The sequence below is a fragment of the Sciurus carolinensis genome, chromosome 1 (genome assembly GCF_902686445.1).
Source record: "Sciurus carolinensis chromosome 1, mSciCar1.2, whole genome shotgun sequence".
In the NCBI taxonomy this organism is placed as follows: Eukaryota; Metazoa; Chordata; class Mammalia; order Rodentia; family Sciuridae; genus Sciurus; species Sciurus carolinensis.
Window position 1 is genome coordinate 105,711,369 of NC_062213.1, and position 22,372 is coordinate 105,733,740.

The window sequence follows — 22,372 nt, forward strand, 5'->3', positions numbered from 1 at the left end:
ATCTTTTTATTCATATATGCATAACATAAGCCTGCTACACAGTTAAATGGAAGCATGCGACCTACAATAGCAAGTAAGAAGACAAATATCCTATGGTTTGAGGTAAACAGCATCTGCATTTACTGGGAAAAAAAATCGATCTGTTGTATTATCACCATCGAAAACAGCTTAGCCTCAAAAATTCTAAAACCTTATTTATTTGATGTGACAGATATTCACCAACTTTTGAGTGTTCCTTAGTGGTGAGTATCTTGTTTGTCCCTCTGGATTCAGTCCTTGGGCTGCTTGCTGCTCAGGAAGGCTAACCCTCACAGACTCTTTGGGCTTCCTCTCACACGCTCCCTCCCTACTACTCCAAGATTGCTAGAGGATCTGCTTATGTAAATTACTCATTCTTTAAACTCTTCTCTAAGTTGAGTGTGTGCAGTTTTTGCCCACCAACCACAATCATTTCAGTCAGTTTCTTGAAATTATGTTTTGAACCAAAGCAATTCTGTAAGAATTCTATTCATAACCAATTGCTCTGCAAAGTCTAGACTGAGGTCCTGTTAACACGATTTTATTGAAGAATAAAAAATATTTTATTGACAAATATCTTTTCAAATTTAAAATACAGAGCTCTAGGAGTCTTGACTGAGGAGTTATCCAGATATTTCTACAGATGCAAAACTCTCTTTTACAAGAAATTTGGAACAACGTGTGCTTACATCTGCAGACTTGGTTCATGGAAAAGAGGGATACTCTTTATCTGGATGGGAATAAGAGTGAGACTTCCAGAATATCATCTTGACCATAAAGTGTGGCACAAAAAGCACTGAATCTTCTTTACTTAGCAAGTATTTCCAGTCGCTTAGTACAGAATTTAATCCTGACCTAATTTTGAGTTAGTAAAAATTAGCCAACATTTTGTTCAACATTTCTGAGATCCATCTACCTTAATACATAGAACTTTTATGTTTTTATTCCATCCCATAAACATAAAATTGTACATGTACATTTTCTCTGCTGTATACAGAAATGTGCATGTAATTTCAACGTCTTACACCTGATAAAGCTGCAATGGACTTTGTCCATATCTTGCTTATGTACTAGACAAGATAAGGTAAATAGGAATCATGAAACAGGATTTCACTTTTTCCAACTTCATATTTTGCTTATTTATAAACTGTGAAATCATCTTAGGGAGTCATCATCAGTACTCTTTTATTTTTAAGTGAATGAAATAGAAAATATAACAGTGTAGATACTACAGGTAGTTTATTGTTTTACAAAACGATTTCAGTAATACATATATATGTATATATAGATAAAACATATGGATCTGAATATAGGTGTGGGGATTGTGTCACTGTGCAAAACATTTTTCTTACAAGAAGTTACCAAAAAAAAGTTCTAAAAGCATTGTTCCATTATATATACATAGGAACAGAAATTCTGAATTGTAGAATATACACATTTTCAACTTGATTTCCTAATGACAATCAAGTTGATGAATCAATTTATGCTTCTCTCAGGATGTCAGTAAATTCTTTTTACCTCATGGTTTCAGCATTTGATAGTCTCATTTTTTCACCCAATCTAATGGATTTTAAATGATGTCTTAATGTTGTTTCAATTTGCATTTCCCTGATCTTCCAGTAAGGTTGAACATTTTCTTATCTTGAATTGTCTAATCATATTTCCTGTAAACTTTCCTATCACTTTTCTTTCTGATTTGAGTAATTCTTATGTATTCTATATATTAATCATTGTCTGTTATAGAATTCACAAAAATTTTCTCCTAATGTATTTATTTTCTTTAACTTTGTGGTATTTTTGTTGATGCACAAAGAGGTTTTAAATTTAGAGAGAGTCAAATATATCATTTCTTAATGCTTTGTGATTCTTCACTTCTTATCTGAGAAATTCATCTATCCCTCTGAGGTCCTACAACTTTCTCCTTACATCACTTTCTAATAATTTTAAAGTTTTGATTTTTTTTTCACTTAGGTCTTCAATCTATTTGGAATGTTTGTTGTTGTTGTTAGAAGGACCTAATTCTGTTTTCTTTGATATGGAAACCCAGTTGTTCCCCTATCAATAATCAGATAGTTTGCTCTTTCCTCTCTAATGTGTCATGCTATCTTTAAAAATTGCCAAATTGTTACATGTGCTTGTCTTTTTCTAGAATCTCTCTATGTTCCATTGATCTGTTTGTCTATTGCAGACCAAAACTATAGCTTTGGTGAGTTTGATATATGAGATATTTAGTTTCTTCTGTTTACTTTTCTCTTTCAGGTTGTCTTAACTATTTGGGATCTTTGCTTTCCCATGTGAATACTAGAATTATTATTCCAAGTTCTGTGGGGAAAAAATCTTGTTAAATTTTTAATTAATATTTCTCCTGTCAACATCTCTACTATCCTGCCTCAGAGAAACCAAATGGCTTCATCACTGTGAATCCCAGCAGAAGAGACCTCCCTGTTGCTCTCACATTCCAAATTTTATTGTATCTAACTGAAACTAAATTGTACTGAGAAGCTGCACTGCAAGGGAGTTCAGAAAATGTACATTTTAGCCTTAAAGTTTCTATAATACAAGAACACAGGATAGAAGAGTGGATTTCAAACTACAGGTTGCAGTCTAATTGATTGCAGTTGAAACTGCAATTTGTGGGTAGATCACAAATGGCATTTTAAAAACAAAACAAAACAGAACAAATTATAAATTATCAGTGTGTCTCACAATAAGAAGCATTGTTTTATGAAAGCTATATACATCATGTACACACAAGTGTTTTATGAATATTTTACATATATGTATATATTGGTAAGGGGGAGGAAACAGAAAATGAATATGTAAAAAAGCATTACTTACTGTGGGTCAGGATCAAGAAAATTTGAAGGCCAAAGTAGCAGGAGGGCGAACAGATGCTGTGTGACAATTCACCATAGTTACTACCATATGTCCCTTATTTTGCTAGGGGAGCTTCCTGTATTCCTAGTCTGATGATAGTTCTTATTTTGAATGAGTGATGAATTTTGTCAGCAATCTTTGCATATCTATTAATATGATAATAGGCCTTTCTCCTCTGATGTGCTATATTGATGGATTTTCCACAACCCATCATCTTTGCATTCTTCTCTTTCTAAAAATGTTTTTATAGTTATCTTTTGTACTATGACTCCCCAGCTTTGCTATAATCCCTGTCCCCAAACATTGCTCATGATTTCTAGCAAATTCTGTATTTGTCAAGTATGCTACTGAGCATCTTGACACATCCTGTAAGAACAAAAGAAAAGGCCTATTTCAAGATCCTTGATTAAATTCACAAGAAGCCCAAATACCTGCATTTTACTTAGTGAAAAAAATCTAAAGCTTCCTCGATATTTTTTCAATGTAAGGATCAGTGATTAAAAATCTATATGAAAAAGTAAGTCCTACTGAAAACCTATACTTTAATTCTGATATAATAATGACAATTATTTCAGTATTCATTTGTTAAGAATATAAATCATCTACTAAAAGTAGCTCCATCAATGGCAACCATAAAATGTCTATTCATGTTATAGTAATGTAAGTAGTGCCCCAGAAACTCCTGTTTTCTTCTTGTTATATTTTGCTTATTGCTCATTTATAAAAGTTAAAAAGAAAGTCTACACTGCTTGAAAGCAGCCAAAAGATAAGCATTGGCTTTTCAATGAGTCATGGTTTTAACTCAAAAAATCAGGAAATGACAACATTAATCAGTTAGACCTTGGACTCTAAACACCTTAAGATTTCTTATTATGTCTTACATTTTTCCTGCTACTTTTTAGGATTAGAGAAATTTAATTTTGAATAAAATTTAAAAAAATAAAATGATACTCTTTTTAACAAATCATCTGTGTAAATGACATGTTACCACAAATTTTTCAATAATTTAACTGATGTACATGAACTCATGTGCACATTCTTTAAGAACAATGTTCTTCACCATTACTAAATGGAAAAAAATCTATTTTTGTAAAGTCAGTAGAAATAAAAAATAGTAATGATTAAACTTTGCTAAAGGATTATCCAGAAACAGAATTTAGTAATACATCTGACATGAGTAGTTGACAGCCAATCCAGTCTTTTAAACAATATGTATTCAAACTAGAGATCCCTCCGTCCTTACTTCTACCTCCACCTGGAAGGAGGAAACCCAGGGATGGAATTAATTGAACTCTCATTTATTTAGCTAGAAGCAGCAAGAGACTCAGTGCTTTAGCTCTTTTTTAAAAGAGTTGGACTCCCAGTTAATCTTCACAGGAGTAAAACCATACATTGGTTGTCTCCAGGTGCTGGGCCAACGGGTACATTTTCTAATGTATAGTTTCCAAATTTTCTATAAAAGGATACACTGCTCTTATATAAAGATAGCTCCAGGAAACAAAAACATATACATATGTATAAACACACACACACATACACACATATACGTATATATGTGTATATATGTGTGTGTATATATATGCATGTGTATGTGTGTGTGTGTTGATTTGTTGCTTTATTTTAAATACTTAACCATTTAATAAGAACTTCTAAGTGTGTCTTCCTCCCCTGATGGTTGGGCAGATCTCCATTTTCCAGAGAAAGAGAAGCAAGATTTCACAACTTGGTGGTGTGAGTCGGATTTGCAAATGTGATACAAGGAGTCATCCCACAATCTCCCTGATGGCCAAAAACAGTAGGATTTGGTGTGCCCTTACTGTGTCTAGGCCAATGTTCTAAGCACGTCAGGGAGAAATAATAGAGACGATACCTGTCTATGAAGATCCTATATACATAATCAAGGACATAGAGAACATAAATACACTTTTACAAATCCAAAGTTACAGATAGGTAGAGCACAAACCAAGAAGTCAATGTGGAAGAGAACAAAAGTGTATCAGGAGCCAACTGGGAGGGATACATTCTTTATCAAGAAGCACCCAGAGTGACACCTTCTCTTTACCTCTCACACAATTTCTCTTTCTCCAAGAGATTAGTAGAAATGAAATTTCTGAAAACACAGAAACTTTCCTGGTTGGAAAAGTACTGTAAGTACCATGAAAAATGCGGTCCAAGCTGTTGACTCCTGGTTTATACTCTTATTAGAGATGGTACTCAAGTTTCATGGGGAACAGTTATTTCCAGTATGTGACTTCAGAGGACAAGTATGATTTTAATTCATTTGAAAATGGGAAGCACTTTATGAAAACCAACATTTCCTATGAAATTACTGTGCCTTCTGTTCCGATTAACAGGTAAGGGCCGAGAGTTCAAGTTTATAAATGTTGCCCAAGTTCCTCATTGCATAACACTGAAAGCAAAACAAATAGAAATTGTGAAAGATAATTTTCCTTGCTCCTTTATTAAAAGCTGCATCTTTCTTTTTAAGGAAAATCCTCAACAAGCCCTTTTTAACTGCCCTCTATAAAGTTTTGTTTACATGATTTTGAAGTTATTGCTGGTACTAGAATCCCAGAAGGAAACTTTTCTGGAGGTGCTTGTAAGTGGGAAATCAGATCGCTGAAGTAACAAAGGTCATTACCAGGCCACAGCCACACCTCTGACTCTAGTAAATTGCTCTGGTGCTGTGGGCTTTTACTAGCGAATCATCTTAGGGATTCAAGGCACAAAAAGCCAAGTCAGCCATCAGGCTGAGTGAACCAACCTGAAGACTCAAATTTCATCAGTTTAGATAAAGCTGGGGGTCCTGGGACACACATATGGTCTCTGAGACCTTTTCCTTAGACACAAAATTAAAGTAACAACCTGCACCAGAAGATTCTTAGGGAGGAGGAACAAGTGATAGGGGCAGATGTCAAGATCATACGAAGACTAGTTTAAAGACAATTTATCAAATCCTATCCAAATGGTGAGGAATTTTACATATCTGCTTCCAGATCATGCCAAAGGAAAAGCAGCATGAACAAACTCCCACATATATCAGCCTCATACCCTGGAAGGTGGACTTGAGCTGTGTGGTCAGAGGTGAGGATTCTGAACTAAACTTGAATTTAGGACAGATTAAGAACTAGTCCCTCAGTGCAGTGAGGTATTCTCTTATGAAATTTCTTCTCCAACTTCCGTTGTACCTGAAAAGAATCAGTTCATGCTGAGTACCAGTTGTGCATGTTCAAGTCAAGCCTGTCTTTGCGCAGCTCTCCTAGGGCCCATGGGAGAACCTGCCTTGGCCAGAGGCATACAAGACGAACCTTTACTTCTGAGCAGGGGTCCGGACTCTTTCTCACTTTATCATATGAGTCTCTTCATCTGCGTCGTAAAACTCTTCCTCTTCCTCACTCTCACTCCCTAAAGGGCTCTCCTTGTCTGCCAGCTGAAACAGGAAAGGAATAGAGGGCAAGGAAATGATGTCATGACATTCCTAAAATGAAAAACTATCACCTAGTTATTCAAATTGCAAATGTGTTTTGATGACATCTATTCCCCTAAGTAGTCCCTGAAGTGTTCTAAGAGAGCTAATGAATCATCAGTTCTCTTTATTTTTCTGAAAATCAGCTGCTGTTAGATCCCACCTTTGTTTTCCATGCTACTGAATCTAAGTGTACCATTATTTTTTTCAAACAACTATCAACATCCAAGTGGAAGATACAAACAGTGAAGATAAATGTCGCCATACCTGTGGAGGATCCAAGGTCTGTAATGACAATGCTTCCTCCCCCAGCCTTCGATAGGAGTACACCTGAAGGTCAGAAAATGTCTCCAGCAATGGGCTGTTCAGAGTTTCTGGCAGTAACAAACTCAGGAGGCCTGAGGCCAGGCCAGTGGCTCCAAATACAATGAAGGGCAGAGACCACTGCACATATTTCTGCAAGGGCAGAGTGGGATCAAAACAAACAAAACTCTGTGTCAGTTTCCTCTGCAGATGACATCAGCAGTCTCATGACTGAGAACTGTCATGTTTATTATCCATTCTGTGCTTCCCACTAGACTACACTATAATCCACTTTTTCTTTTCTCCTAGAGAATTATTCTGGGAAATCATTAAGTCATTCCTCCAGCATGTAGAGTTGGGATTGAGTAAATCAAGAGGAAGCAAAGGAATGTGGACCAGCAGCATTGAACCATCTCACGCAGTGATAGGTACCGTGGGAGATGAGGCAGGGCAGGCTATGCAAGGGTTCATGGGAAATCTGGCACCCAGCTTCTATTCTCTGGGGATAGTGGTTTATAAAAGTGATCTCCAAGTGCTCTTCACGTGGGAGACAACCCAAGATATTTGCTGATGATGAACTTTAAAGTTCTCAATTTTGAAATCATCCAAACAACCCCATGTACTGTAACGCCATTATGGAGGGAACCAGGAATTAAAGAGGTAAAAACCCTGAAAAGAAAAAAAAATGCTAACACATACATATGATTTTTAAACTACTGAAATTGAACATGGTGCAATGCTGGTCATACAAGCAATTGTTTCAGAGATTCAAAAGAGATTCTTAGGAAAAGTTAATTTTTTTCAATACAAATAGGTTCAAAGAAACACAAAGAAAGAATTGCTGGCAAGATGCTACTTCAGAGCCACTGGAGCTGATTATTGATATTCTAGAATTCCTGTACAGGATGTGCTAAGGTTTATGATCTTCTGGTTTGGATTTCCAAAATCTGTGGGTACTAATGAGGATTCTCCCTCAAACCATTTTTTTCCTCATTTTTCAAAAGTGAAGAGATGATGGAGAGGATAAAAGGAGCAGGAGAGGGCAGGGTGTGAGAGGGGAAAAGAGAGTCAGGAGAGAGGAAAGGGAGAAGAGGGAGGAGGGAGACCTCTCATCACAAGTTACCTACTGCACACAAACCCAGGGCCTGCACAGTGGGCTCCCAGCAAGGGGAACACAGCAGTTTCCCTCCTCTCAGGAATGGGAAGACATGATGCTGGGGATTACAATATTCAGGAACAGCCACCCAAAGTCAGGTAGTTTTAACAATATACACCTCATGTCCCACAGGTATTTTGCTGAATGAAACATGGACCTAACATGACTCCCTCATAGGAAGGGTCTTGCAACCTAAAATGGAGAGTGGGACCTGGAGAGAGATATTCAGAAAAGGAAGTATATTCCAATGGCGGAATTTCAGTTGCCCTGTACTAGAAGTGGGGGTTAAGCTGCCTGAGTAATGAATGGTGGTCCACAGAGAAGGTATGTGAGTCCTACACCAAAACTGGTTACCTTGCAATGGCCTTGGTGGAAATTCCCATATCAGACCGAACATAGACCTTTCATGGGGCCCCCAGGATCCTTCCCAGAACCTGAGCATTTTTAAGATTGGAAGGATTTTAGATCTGTCATTTAGTCTCCCCCCCTTTTTTTTTGCAATATGAAAATGCCCCCAAATTTTCATAAGTATATGTGTGTGTATACATACATATACAAGTAAATATATTACATTATATTATATTGTATATGAACAGACACACTGCTAGGCGTGTTTCTCCTCTAATTTTCTTTTCCAAGGGTGTGGAAGGAAGATTTAATCTGTTTCTGTAGCATTTCCCATCTTTAATAAAGGGGTGACAATGATGCCTACCACATTTAGCTATCATCAGGGTTATATGTGGTGACATGCATCATCAAGAGCTTAGCACAGAGCCCCACATACAGCAGGAGCTTAATAAAGATTTACTAATTGATTAACTTACGATAGGAGACTATCTGGCATCAGCTGACCCTCCGACGAAATCAGAGGAACAGAAACTCAGATCCACCATGGGTAAAAGCATCCCAGTCCATTCGTCTAGATAGAGCACTGGGTTCGTAACCTAAGAGGCATATGGTTCACATTTGTGTCTGCTGACCTTAACCAGCATCTCTGCATTACCTCTCTCTAGGCAAAAGCACAAGAATTTCCAAAGCAGAGAATCAAGAAAAACTAGGAGGTACAAACCAACCAGTGAGGGGACGAAGGGAGCAATAATCCCACCAACTCGGGAGAACATAGAACACGTTCCAAGCCCAACATTCCTGAAAAGCATAAGAAAAAGTAAAATCAAATCGGTTCTAGGGGGACAATTTAAAGATCATGTGCACAGCACACACAGTTGTGTGTATGTGTTTGTGTGTGTAGGGGCTCAGGGAGCATACTGGACCCAGAACAGTATATCCTAAAGCAGAAGCACAGGATCCTATAGAGCGGTGCTGCCTACTACAACTTTCTGTGATGCTAGAAATTGTTCAGTAATTATACTGTCCAATATAGAACCCAATGAACACATGAGGCTACTTACTGAGTACTTGAAATATGGCTAGCAAGGACAAGAAACTGAATTTTTAGTTCATGTAATTTTAATTAATTTAAATAATCACATGAGGAAAGTAACTACTGTATTAGTGCATCTATAGAAGATGATGTAGAAATGAACATTTGAATATTTATTATCTAATGCTTTTATGGGTTTTTGTGTCTTGAGTCTCCTATCAGTTAATATAACCATAGAGATCCAAGGCTTTATATTCCTCAAATTCTGCCCATTTATTTAAACTCAACTATTAAAAATTCAGAATATAAATATGGAATTGATTGTGTGTACACTGTCAGACCCAGAATATTGCTTTTGTGGGCAGGACAGAAAAGAGTATGGTAGGGAGGGAGAATGGTAGAGATTCTAGATAGGGTGCCCATACATCAATCTGTTAACTCAGTCTAATTGTTAATAATGTCCACATTGGCTTTCAAGTTGTCCTAATTTGGATAACATTTTAGTTTCATGGGCAGTAGCCAGAAAACTAGGTTGTAGGAACAATCAGGAAATGAGCTGTCAATCTCAGAAATCTCATCTGTTACTGGGAAAAGGGATTTTAAACCAAGAGGAAGAAAGAATCCTTAGTCTTCTTGCATGGAAAAGGGAACGAGAAGGATCCACTTAGAATGATCCTCAAAAACATTGCAAAGGGCTGATTGAGGAAAACCTGACCCAGTCCACTGAGGTCATTCTGAAAGGAATAAGCAGCGTGTCCTGCCACCCTTTAAATTTGAATTTGTTTCTTGTTTTCAGACTTATTTTAGGAGGGGAAATTTAGGACAGAATACATTCTTTTTGACAAATGCACTTCCTACTCATTAAAAACCACCTTCAACAACACACATTGAAAATCTAACATTCAGTTGGGTGTGGAGGTGCACACCTGTAATCCCAGCAGTTCGGGAGGCTGAGTCAGGAGGATCTTGAGTTCAAAGCCAGCCTCAGCAAAAGCAAGGCACTAAGCAACTCAGTGAGGCCCTGTCTCTAAATAAAATACAAAACAGGGTTGGGGATGTGACTCAGTGGTCAAGTGCCCCTGAGTTCAATCCTTGGTAGCCCCCCCCAAAATGGTTTGAAATATATATTTATACATATTTAATATATTTTGTGCTAAAAGAAAGCCTCTGTGAGAAGAGGGACCTTGTCCGCTCGTCAGTTATATGTCTGACACTGGATGGGTGAATGCATAAACTAAATTCAACAAAATAACAACAGTACCAAGTCCTGTTTGGGTGACAGGGCATGTTTAGGGTGGAGCACTTATGATTTACAAGAGGGAATTCAGTTTGGGACCAAGTTGTAGTTTCCTCTTTCTGAGCCACAGGCACGTGCTCAGTTGCTGCTGGCCCCACACTGACTCTCAGTGCAGAGGAATGGAGAGTCGCTCCTCTTTTGATGTAAGCAAACCCAGAATGTCTGAAGGGTGCTGTGGTTGAGGACAACACGTACCTGATGATGGTAGGGTAGAGCTCGGAGGTATAGATATAAACAATGTTAAAGGCAGCACTGATGGTCAGCTTCCCCAGCAGGGACAAGGAGTGGCTATTCACCACAGCAAACACACCTGTATCTGTGGAGGACAGGACACACCTGTGAGGTCCACAGTGCAAACAATACCTTTAAAGGACACACTGCATTTTGAAGGAGGGTGAGTCCTTCACATGAAACTCAATAGCAAAGAGGCAGCATAACTGAACACAGGTTTGGAAGGTTTAGTAATCACAAACAAACACATGCAATATTTCCTCAATGCCTTGGCTATCCCCAGGAAATCTGATGTACTGGTGAGATGAAATTTGCACTCATTCTTGAAAGTCCCTGAAAACTTCTGTACAGGAAGAAGTAAACTCATCTATTATGGGTACTACTTGACTCTTTTCTTCATAGTCTTCTTTAATCAGTGATGTAAAACAGTGTCAGCATGACCTGCCCTGACAAGAGAAGATAGAAGTAAGCTCCAGAACAGTTCCCATTCCTTGGTGTCTGTGTTGACTTTCTGTTACTGTAGCAAATACCTGAGATAATAAGCTGATAAAGAAGAAAAAATGACTTTGCCTCACAGTTTTGGCAGATTCAGTTCATGATTGGTTGACCATGTTGTGCCAGGCCTATGGTAAGGCAGTACCTCATGGAGGAGTGCATGGTGGAGCAAAGTTGATCACCTCTTTGCAGCAGGAAAGTGAAAAACAAAGGAAGAGAAGGGGTAGGAGCCTGAATATCCCCTTCAAGAGCATGTCCTCAATGACCTAACCTCCTCCCCCTAAGCCTCACCTCCTACAGGTTCCACCACTTCCCAGCAGTGCCCTAGGCATATGAACCTTTGGGCAACACTCAAGATCCAAACCATAGAAATGTTCAAGTGAGAAGATACCTTCATTACTAGAACATATAAGACACTAATGTTCTATAAATAACACAAGAGACATAATAGGGGAAAACTTCTAATCTTTTCTTCTCCCCAACTTCTCACCTGAATCAATAATGGTATTTAAGTTTGTTAATGTTGTTTTTGCATAAAATGCAAAAATATATATTATGCCAGTTCATTTCCTTATCAGTTACATTATCAATTATCTCATGGTTCTTCCCTTTGTTAACATTATGCTCTCTGAGAATCTACAATTTAATTATTGCCTGTCAAACACATTTAACCTCTCCTCTTCTATAATCCACTCACTTGTATCTTCCAAAGAGCAATTTTTTCCTTATGAGCAAAAATGATTCTCGTTGTGTTTCCTCCTTTCACTATCAAAATGTCACCAGTGAGTGGCTGCCATTCCATTTCCTCAAATGCACCTGCTCTAAAACATACAGCTATCTGATTCCAATACCATCCCCTTCTGATGTTCCTACTCTTGAAGGTCAACAGCAATGTTCTAATCACCACAAGTAATTGCCTCCAATCCTCCTTGACATTTCTGCCCAACGGAGCACTCTTGTCCCTTCCTTGGGACTGTGTGGTTCATATAAACCACTCTTAAATGACTCCAATAATATATTCTCTCCTTCCTTTGACCTCCACTATCCCTTCTTCCTGATTCATTCTACTGCTGTGCCTCAGATACTCCCTTGTGGTTACTTACTTTTTCCATCTTGCCAATTCAAAATATATTTTGAGTCACCCAAGGCTAACATTGGAATCTCATTTGATTTCCTCAGCACATCCCACAGGACTAGGTACACTGTTGTTCATGCATCATTTGTTGAACTAACAAGTGGAAGAACTACAATAGTTCATGCTCTCCCAACTTCTTGGGAGGGAGGTATACAATATAACTTGTTCCAAAAAATAAGTTGTACCTTCCCTGACAGCCTGTAAAATAAATCTACACCTACTTTAAGATAGTATCTTAAAACAGTGGTCCCACTAGGGCTGCTTTTTCCTCTTTTGCCAGGATATTTAGGAAAAAGATGTTAGCTCTTTTAAGTAGTCTGTATTTTTAAGATACAAGGTCTCTGGGGAAGAAGAATCAGGCCTTTTCAAATTTACCCTAAGATTTGCTTACTGACTTTCGAGATCTAAAAACTTCTTCATTGAAATCAATAATGAGGGCAAATTAAGTTGATCATTATTTTCCAGAAAACTGAGTCAGAAAAAGGTATTCAGGTGCCATTGAAGCAAGCAAAAATATGCACATCTGCTTGACTGCAATTTTTTTTAATTATTTTTTTTTTATTTTTACAGACTGCATTTTGATTCATTGTACACAAATTATTTTTGAAACAGATTTTCACTCATCTGGGATGGCATCTTTCAGATTGCACGCAGGCACTTGACAACATCTTTGACAACACAATAGAGGACTACTTCCTGAAATTTAAATTCAAATGGTGCAATGCAGAAACTTTATTTCTAAACACCCACTTCACAAGATCCAAAGCTGGAAGAAGATGCCTGTGTGAAGCTCAGGACACCTCCAGCTTGGTACATCTGGGGAGCCTGGCCACAGCCACACGCCCAAGAATGCTCCCATCAGTCTCACACCCCAGTTGCTGCTTGAAACTTCTCTCCTGTGTTCCTGCCAACAGATCTGCCATCATTACTTGAAGAAGGGGGGATTCAATTCTTCCCCAAGGTAGCCGTATCAACTTCAGATAGCTGTTTATCAGACCACTGGGTGTTGCCCTGGATTCCTCACCTGGGTTAACAAAAATCACATAAGACTGGCTATTCCTAATCAATGTTTGAAGTGATGGTCAAAAGGGAAAAATTAAAGTGAAAATATCTATTTTTAAAAGGAGATTCTCCAAACACTTGTAATCCTTAAAAGTCCTGAACTTGGTGAGGTTATAAATTTATTCTAATAATGCAAGTACTGAGGATATCATTTTCAGAATTAGTTCTCAGAGAGCCCTTTTGGGGTTACCAGAAAAAAAATGTGCCAATATGTTACAGTACATTTAACTGGCCCAAAATAGCAAAAATTCAGTTTACTCATTCGGTTCATTGGATGATTATAAGCAAAATTTTGATTGCTCATGTGTTTAACATCTTTAGGATAGCTACATGTCATGTACTATGATACCCAGGTTGGACAAAGAGCCACAATTCCTTTCACTTCTCTTTGGCTTTCTTTTTTTGTTTTTCCCACTTTTTTCACTTAGCATGATTCTCTCCATTTCCATGCATTTACTGGCAAATCACAATTTTATTCTTCTTTATGGCTGAGTAAATACCACATTTTCTTGATCCATTCATCTATTGACAGGCATCTGGGTTGATTGAATAATTTGGCCATTATAAATTGTGCTGCTTTAAATACTGAAGCAGCTACATCACTATAGTATGCTGATTTAAGTATTTTGGATAAATAACTGAGGGGTGGTATAGCTGGGGAAGATGATTCCATTTAGCTTTTTGAGGAATTTCCACACTGTTTTCCAGAATGGTTGTACTAATTCACAATCCCACCAGCAATGTGTAGGTGTACCCTTTTTTCCACATCCTGGACAGCACTTATTGTTATTTATGTTCTTGATAACTGCCATTCTGACAGGAGTGAGAGGAAATATTAGTATAGTTTTGATTTGCATTTCCCTGATTGCTAGAGATGTTGAACATTTTTTTCAAATATTTGTTGGCCATTTGTGTTTCTTCTTTTGAGAAAGTTCTGTTTAGGTCTTTTCCCCATTTATTGATTGGGTTATTGTTTTTTTGGCATTGAGTTTTTTGAGTTCTTTATATATTCTGGATATTAATCCCCTGTCAGAGGATTAGCTGGAAAAGTTTTTTTTTTTCCCATTCCATAAGCTCTCTCTTCAGTTTCTAATTCATTTCCTTTGCTGTGTAGAAGCTTTTTAATTCAATGGCATCCCACTTATTGATTCTTGATTTTATTTCTTGAGCTTTAGGGGTTGTTGAGGAAGTCAGTGCCAGAACCTATATGATGGAATATTGACCCTATGTTTTCTTCTAGCTGTTGCAAGATTTCTGGTCTAATTCCTGAGTCTTAGATTCTCTTTAATTTAACTTTGTTCAGGATGAGAGATGGCAATAATTTCATTTTTAACATATGGATATCCAGTTTTCCCAGCAGCACTGAACAATGATTCAGCTGAGAAAGAAATCAGGATAACCATCCCTTTCACAATAACCTAAAATAAAATACTCAGGTATTAATCTAACCAAGGGGATGAAAGATCTCTACCATGGAAACTATAGAACACCAGGAAAGAAACTTAAGAAGATCTCAGGAGATGGTCATGGATAGGCAGAATTAATATTATCAAAATGGTCATACTACCAAAAGCAATGTACAGATAAAATGCAATTCCCATCAAAATACCAATGACATTCTTCACTGAATTCTTCACAGAAACATCAGTCCTTAAATTTATTTGGAAGAATAAGAAACCCAGAATAGTCAAAACAATTCTGAATAAGAAAAGTAATGCAGGAGGCATCACAATACCTGATCTCAAATTGTACTACAGAGTTCCAGTAGCAAAACCAGCATGGTATCAGCATCAAACTAGACATGAAGACCAATGGAATAGAATAGAAGACACAAAGACAAACCCACATATTAACCACCATCTGATACTTGACAAAGGCGCCAAAAATACATGTTGGAGAAAAGATCATCTTTTTAATGGATGCCTTTTTTATTCAACTGCTGTTTTGTTTTGTTTTCAGCTTTATTCAGAACAGGTTCTTCTGTATGTCTTTAAATTCACCAGTTTTTTCCTCTGTAGTTTCTAATATGCTGTTAGTTTCATATACTAAATTTTTCATATATCTCGTGTTTTATATCTAAAAGTCACATGCATTTTTATGGCTTTAATTTCCCTGCTCATTCTGATCACATTTGCCTGTATTTTCTTAAAACATATGAAGCATATTTATAAATAACCATTTTAATGATCTTATCTCCTTTGTCTATCTGTGCCATTTCGGAATTTGTTTCTGTTGAATTTTCTCCCATTGTGGAGGTATTTCCCCACTTTTCTGCATGCCTGGTAATTTTGATTGGAGGTCACATATTGTGAATGTTAAACTGCTGGGTGTTGGACTTAATTGTGTCCTTTAAATATTGTTTGGTCTTTGTCATCTGATGCAGTTAATTGGAATCACTTGATTTTTGAGTTTTGTTTGTAAGTACTTTTAGTGCAAATGGAGAACAGTCTTTAGTTTAATGCTGTTTTGACCTGAAAGGTCTCTGTTGAATGCTTAGTGTATGGTTGAAGAGAATCCAAAGCCTTCGTGGCTCTGGGTTCCAAGGACTGTTGTGCTTGCCCCTGTCTGGAGTCCTCCCCCTTGTCTTAGGACTTTATCCCAGTGAATGCAAGGATCAGTAAGCAGCCAAACTTAGAGGCTCCTTCTGCACATCTCTGGAGGTCTTCCTTTGTGTATCTTACTCCTCGCCAATATTTTGCCCAGTAAATTCTTTTTTCTTTTTTCTTTTTTTAGTAGCAGGGAGTGAACCCAGGGGCTCTTAACCACTGAGCCACATCCCCAGCCTTTTTTGCATTTTATTTTGAGACAGGGTCTTGTCAAGTTGCTTAGGGCCTCACTAAATTGCTGAGTCTGGCTTTGAACTTTCAATCCTCCTGCCTCATCCTCTTGAGCGACTGGGACTACAGGTATGCGCCACTGTACCTGGCTTGCCCAGTAAATTTTAACCACCTTTGCCTCTCCAGGTTTCAGTAAGTATTTCCACAATTCAGTAATAATGCTAGGACTTACTGCTTTTGCTCCCTGCACTGTGTCTTGGAAACCCAGGCTAGAACACTGAGGGCTCACTTTGGTTAGCTGCCTCTTCTCAGGGATCACTGTCATTTGCAGTCAATATGGTTCAATATCTGAAAATCAACATTTATTAAATATTTTTCATCTGTTTTTATGGTTGTTTAAAGCAGGAAGATAGCTCATCTTCATTTTTATGATGGTTTGGAGTTCAAGTTCATAGCGTTTGTTGTCAGTTCTCCTCTGGTACTGTCTCTGTTATTGTTATTTTTGGATTGCTTATTTTCCTTATTGGATTGCAAGTTCTTTGAGGCCATGAAGTAGATAATATTCATAAACAGAATCTTGAACATTATAGACATTAGAGAATTCAGAAGAACAAAGAATGCTCAGCCTGAGCTTAGTTTTATAGTTTGAATCTGGAATGTCCCTCAAAGGTTCATGTCCTTGATGCCTTGAAGGCCTGGTCCCTAGCTGGTAGCACTGGAACATGGTAGAAACTTTAGGGGGTATGGCCTAGTTGGAGAAAGTAGGTCACTGGAGATGTGTGCATGAAGGGTATAGTTTGTTACCAGTTCCCCTTCTGTCCCCACTCCTCCCTCCTGCTTTCTGGCCAACAGGAGTTGAGCAGTTTTGATCCACCACAAGCTCTCTGCCATGATGTTCACCCCTCCCTTTGGCCCAAAGTGATGAAACCAAGTGACTATGGACTGAAACTTCTGAAACTGTAAGCCAAACTAAATCCTTGCTCCTTTTAGTTGTTTGTCTCAGATGTTTTGTCAGAGTGATGGAAAGCTAACACAGAAAACTGGTGCCAAGAAGTGGCATCATTGTCATGACTGTACTTGGCCATGTAGTATTTGGAAATGGTTTGTGGGTAGAGTTTGAAAAAGTCTGAAGATACAGGCTAAAGAAATCTTAGAATTTTGTAAGCAGATGTAAGCACAGAAGACCAGAATGCAGATAGGAATGCAGACAACAAAGGCTGTGTTTGTAAGTTTTTAGATGGAAATGAGGATTCTATATGGAACTGACCTGCATTTGTGTTACATTCTGACAAAACACTTGTCTATATTTTGATCATGCCCTAAGACTCTGTGCAAGGCTGATTTTAAGGGTGACCAACTAATGAATCTGGTGGAGAAAATTTCAAGGCAGCACAACATTTAGGCTGTGGTATGGGTATTGATGGCTGCTTTCAGCCAGATTTACAGACAGAATTGGGAACAAAAGGCAGAGCAGGAAGATTTGAAAAACTTGCAGTTTGCCCAGAAAAGAAGCACAAAAATAAAACCGGGATTAGGAGGGTATGGATGTTTAAGAGATTAGCTCAATGAAAAAGAAGCCAAGAACTTTGCACTGAGAAAACTGGAAAGATGCTCGGAGGGGATTTCAAGAATCTGCCAGACTCCACCAATGTGTCTGAAAAACTTTGCTTTGAGAAGAGCCCTGCCCTCACAGGGCTGCCTAGGAAGTTATTTCCTAGGACTAATTTCACTGTGTTCAACCATCCAGTCACACAGAGGTCACTGCTGCTATGGTCCAAGAGGGCCTGGCTGCTGCTGTTTTTTCTGGCATACTGAATGTAAGAGTGTGGAGTCACAGAGACTTCTACCTGGATTTCAGAGAAAGACTTGGGAGGCCAGGCAGTGTGTAGCATGGTTGGAGTCTCTGCAGGATGCCCCTGAGAGGGCAATATGTTATGCTGTGAGGGTGAAGCAAAAACTGCGGTGGAGACCCCAGGAAGTTAAATGTTGCCAGGAATGTGGAAAACCTGCCATGGGAAGCTATAGGCAGCAAAAAGAGTCAGTCTAGGAAAGAGGTTACATGGGATTCAACCAGCAAGAACATAGGGATGCCCTGCCCCAGACCACTGAGGCCCACGTCTCACTACCATGTGCCCCAGATTTTGGACCCAGAGCTATAGGATTAATGTTTGCCCTGCTCAGGGGTTTCAGTCTTGCTTTGGCCCTCCCTCCTTTCTATGCCCCCATTCTTCCCTTTAAGAATGAGAGTTTATCCTGTGCCTGTCCCACCATTGTATGTTGAAAAGGACTCAGCTAAGAGTTTGTTTCAAGTCTCAGAGGAGACTTTGGACTTGGACTTTTGAGCAATATTGGAACTGTTGAAGACTATGGGAACCCTTGAAGATGGATTAAATGCATTTTTGCATTGTAAGATGAGCATGAGACTTTGGGGGCTGGGGGAAGAATGTTATAGTTTGAATCTGGAATGTTCCCCCAAATGTCATGTGTTGAATGGTTCTAAGCTAGCAGCACTACTGGGAGTTGGTGGAAACTTTCCTGGGCCCTAGTTGAAGGAAGCAGATCACTAGGGATCTTGAAAGATCCCCAGTCCCTTTTCCGTTTGTCTGTCTCTTTCTCTCTCTTTCCGAGTTGCCATGAGATGAAAAGCTTGGTTCCACTACGTACTCTCAGTAATGACATTTAGCCTCACCTTAGATTGAAAGTCATAGGACCAAGTGACCATGGACTGAAATCTCTGAAATTATGAGTGAAAATATATCTTCCTTCCTTTTAAGTTGTATTTCTCAGATTTTTTTTGTTTTGTTTTGTTTTGTTTTCCCACAGCAACAGAAAGCTAACACACTCAGGATCCTCCAAAGGAGAATACAGATCAGGCAAAATGTCTGCTGACCCATCTGTGGGGAAAAAGATTAGTGGCTACCTGCTAAAATTACCTAACATTATTCCTAGAAATGAACATTTATTTGGAGGCTAATCAATATGCAAGCATATGCTGGGTAAGAAACTTGTCTATTACAATTATCTGAAATGCTTGGACCCAGAAGTCTTTCTAGTTTTTTTTTAAATTGATTTCGGAATATTTGCATATGCATAATTAGACATCTTGGGGATGGGAACCAAGTGTTATGTTTCATATAGTTCTTATACACATGCCCTGAAGGTAATTTTATACAATATTTTTAGTGCACCTGTATTTTGATTACAGCCCATTACCAAGAAGTCAGGTATGGAATTTTCCACATGTGGCATCATGTCACTGCTTGAAAGTTTCAGATTCTGGAGCATTTCAAATTTCAAATGTTTGCATTAGGGATGCTCAACTTGTAATTACAAACCATAGTTTGTGAAATGCCAAACAATTTATTTTCTAGTTTACTTATCATCTCTTCTGTAGGTGTACTGTCTCCATATCCACAAATGCCCTAGAACATACAGTACCATAACCATATATATTTACATGCTAAAAAGAAGTGGGTGGGCAAAGGGGCACAAGAGTTGGCAGAAAGGAGAGAATAAAGGCATATTTGATGGGGGGAAAGTGAGGACAAATGAGAACTAAAAGCAATCAGAAAACAGTCTCCAAGTTCTTAGAAGATACTAACAGAATTTTTAAAACTGCTCTTTTTCATCATATGTTTTTATCAAAATTTTCATAATACGTAGCTAAAACTTTGAAAGACAGATTAAAAGAAAGCTGACAACATATTTTAAAGAGTAAATATGAATGGTTTAAAGAAAGTTGAAAGAATTTTTTTTTTTTTTTTTTTTAGCCCAAAGAAGATTCAGGCACAGCTAGAGGACTCTGCAAATACAGAAAGGATTATGCAGGGAAAAAAAGTGACCATCTGTTCTCCATCTCCAATGATGAATCAAATGAAAGGAAATGGGCTCAACTGTAGTGGAAGAGGATCATTTTAGCAGTAATGGTTATTAAAAATAGAAATAATTCAATAAGGGATGTTACAGAATTTCTTTCCCAGAAAAAATCTTTATAAATAGACTGGACATCCACTTTTTCTAAGTATAATAGAGGTATCATATTCCTGCAGCACCCGAATGGCCTGCAAAAGACACTGTGCTGCACTGTCTCTCACTCAGTGTCCACTAAGGGGCACAACCAACAAAGGGTTCAAATGGCTCTCTTGAAACAGACTGGAGTAGAGCAGAGAGGGGGTTCTTGTCTAGATGGGAAACCAGCCATCTGCCTTCACCCTGGATTTCTGTTTTGTTATTTAAAATAAGAGATAATTTCAAGAAAGGGTCATATGCAGAGTCCTAAGGGTGGGTTACTTGCAGTGTGCAAAGAAGTCGGAGGGAGAAAGACATTGACTGGACTGGCTTTGTGGAGGTACAATGGTTACAGGTACGTTTTTACTATTAATGAAATGTTTTCCTCTGTGAAGTGATAAATGGAACACCAGACTGCTACAGGTAGAAGACAACGGAGTTCCCAAGGTGCCCACATGAAACGAACAGTTGAGCAGAAAGCTACAAGGATTTGAAATCCATCCGTTCTTGCCTCAGATAAACAGCACAGGGTACCTAGTTCTGACACCCCCCAGCAGGACTGAGGACTGTCCTCTCATCCTGACACTGACAGAGGCATTGGTTTGGCTGGAGGTTAAGAAATGGGCAAAATTACTGAATTCTCTGGTTTCCCTAATTCCATGAAAATCACTGTTAGGTTGCTCTAAACACCATGTAAAATCTCTAGGTAGTGAACCTTCTGTACTCTGGATTCAAGGCTCAGACCTTCAGGTGGTGACCAAGAGCAGAGTAGGAACACTGGAGGGTTGGAGAACAGGAGAAGAGGCAGCTTCACAGGCTTCTCCATGAGGCACCAGTACAACTGAACCTCAAGGAGAAGCAATTTATGAGAGGAGCATTTTATACATGATATGCTCTGAGGGTGAAATGAATTCTCCATGCATTTTCAGTAGCTGTCAAAACTTTCTGTCAAACCACCTCATAATCATTCCCAGCTGGACTGCAAGCTCCATAATACAGCCCTATCAAAATCCAAAAGCCCCCAAAATAGGGTTTTTTGTTATACCATATGCCCCGTAATAGGGAGTTGTTATGACCCACCAATGTTTATTGAACACTACAACTAAAACCACAGTTCCCAGAGCAGGAACTGGCATGCCTCAGGTGTGCAAGCTGCCCCCACCCCCAGTGCCAGCCCCACCCCAACCTCCCCAAAGAAAAAGAAGAAAGGAAAGAAAAAAAGAGAAGAAAACCTGCAGTATCCAGAAAATTTCCATACAGAGGCAGTGATCAGGTTAGATGAGGATGGTAAGGGACACTTTTTTGAAGTTGTGTCTGCAAAGTAAAGCTATGAATATAAAAAAATACAAGTGTCTTAAAGGTGTCCAAGAGCATATTCATCATGACCAATAGGACTATTACTCTAAGGGTTGTTGTGTTGTTACTATTATTGTGGTGTACTGATAGAGATACTGAGGGATGCCATTCCAATCTCCAATCTTGTGACTGGCTGGAATGAGTGTAATTTGCAGCCTTGGATGGAGTTTCTTTCTGTGCAGAACTAACTGGTCCTCCTCATCATCAAATAAACAACTCTAACATCACCAGTGCCGCATCCCAGACACCCCAGATGGTAGCTTAATAGCCTGAAAGAATTAATAGTGCACCTCTAAGCACATTATTCACCCACAGAATAGTTTAGGGAATGGAAAGAATCTGGCCCATTATACCCCACACAATTGCTAAATAATATGCAATCACAGAAATGAAGCATGGCATATGGTAATCTCTCTACTATATTGAGATTCATTGTAATAAAAGTGCTGTTCAAACCCCTTGTAGAAATTTGAAAGGCATACCTTTCTTTTCTGGAAGAAACATTACAATAAGACAAGCCAGTCCTCCTAGGCACAAAAATGCTGCTAATGTCCGCTTCCGACCAAACCTAAATAATAGAAAAATTACACATTTCTCCTAAGAATCTTATAAATTCATCTGCTGTTCCTCCCAACTTTCCTATTTAAATGTCCTCAGCTTCAACTCTTTTTAAGGAGTGGGTGGCAAATGTGACTGATCAGGAGTCTGCTGGAGACACAGAATAAATAACCATCATTAAAAAAGGGATGGCAGGATTAAATGATGTGAACAGGAAGGACATAGAATCACTGTATTTCCATGAGTGTTTAC

At 38.5% G+C, this 22,372-nt stretch overlaps 1 protein-coding gene across 3 annotated transcripts in view; it reads right to left on the reverse strand.

Moving 5' to 3' along the window:
* Positions 1-1,186: 1,186 nt before the first annotated feature.
* Positions 1,187-22,372, reverse strand: part of Slc22a15 (solute carrier family 22 member 15) — an 82,395-nt gene continuing 61,209 nt past the window's right edge. Inside the window, exons 8-13 of one of the 3 annotated variants that reach the window (XM_047520406.1) lie at positions 22,045-22,130; positions 10,694-10,814; positions 8,894-8,966; positions 6,629-6,817; positions 6,204-6,325; positions 1,187-5,305 (exon numbers count right to left, since the gene is read on the reverse strand). In XM_047520406.1, coding sequence (XP_047376362.1) covers positions 6,236-6,325; positions 6,629-6,817; positions 8,894-8,966; positions 10,694-10,814; positions 22,045-22,130 — 559 coding nt within the window. In that variant the 3' untranslated portion in view covers positions 1,187-5,305; positions 6,204-6,235. Of the gene's footprint in view, positions 6,326-6,628; positions 6,818-8,889; positions 8,967-10,693; positions 10,815-22,044; positions 22,131-22,372 lie in introns of all 3 variants that reach the window. The other 2 variants (XR_007104301.1, XM_047520396.1) reach the window with 2 other exon arrangements.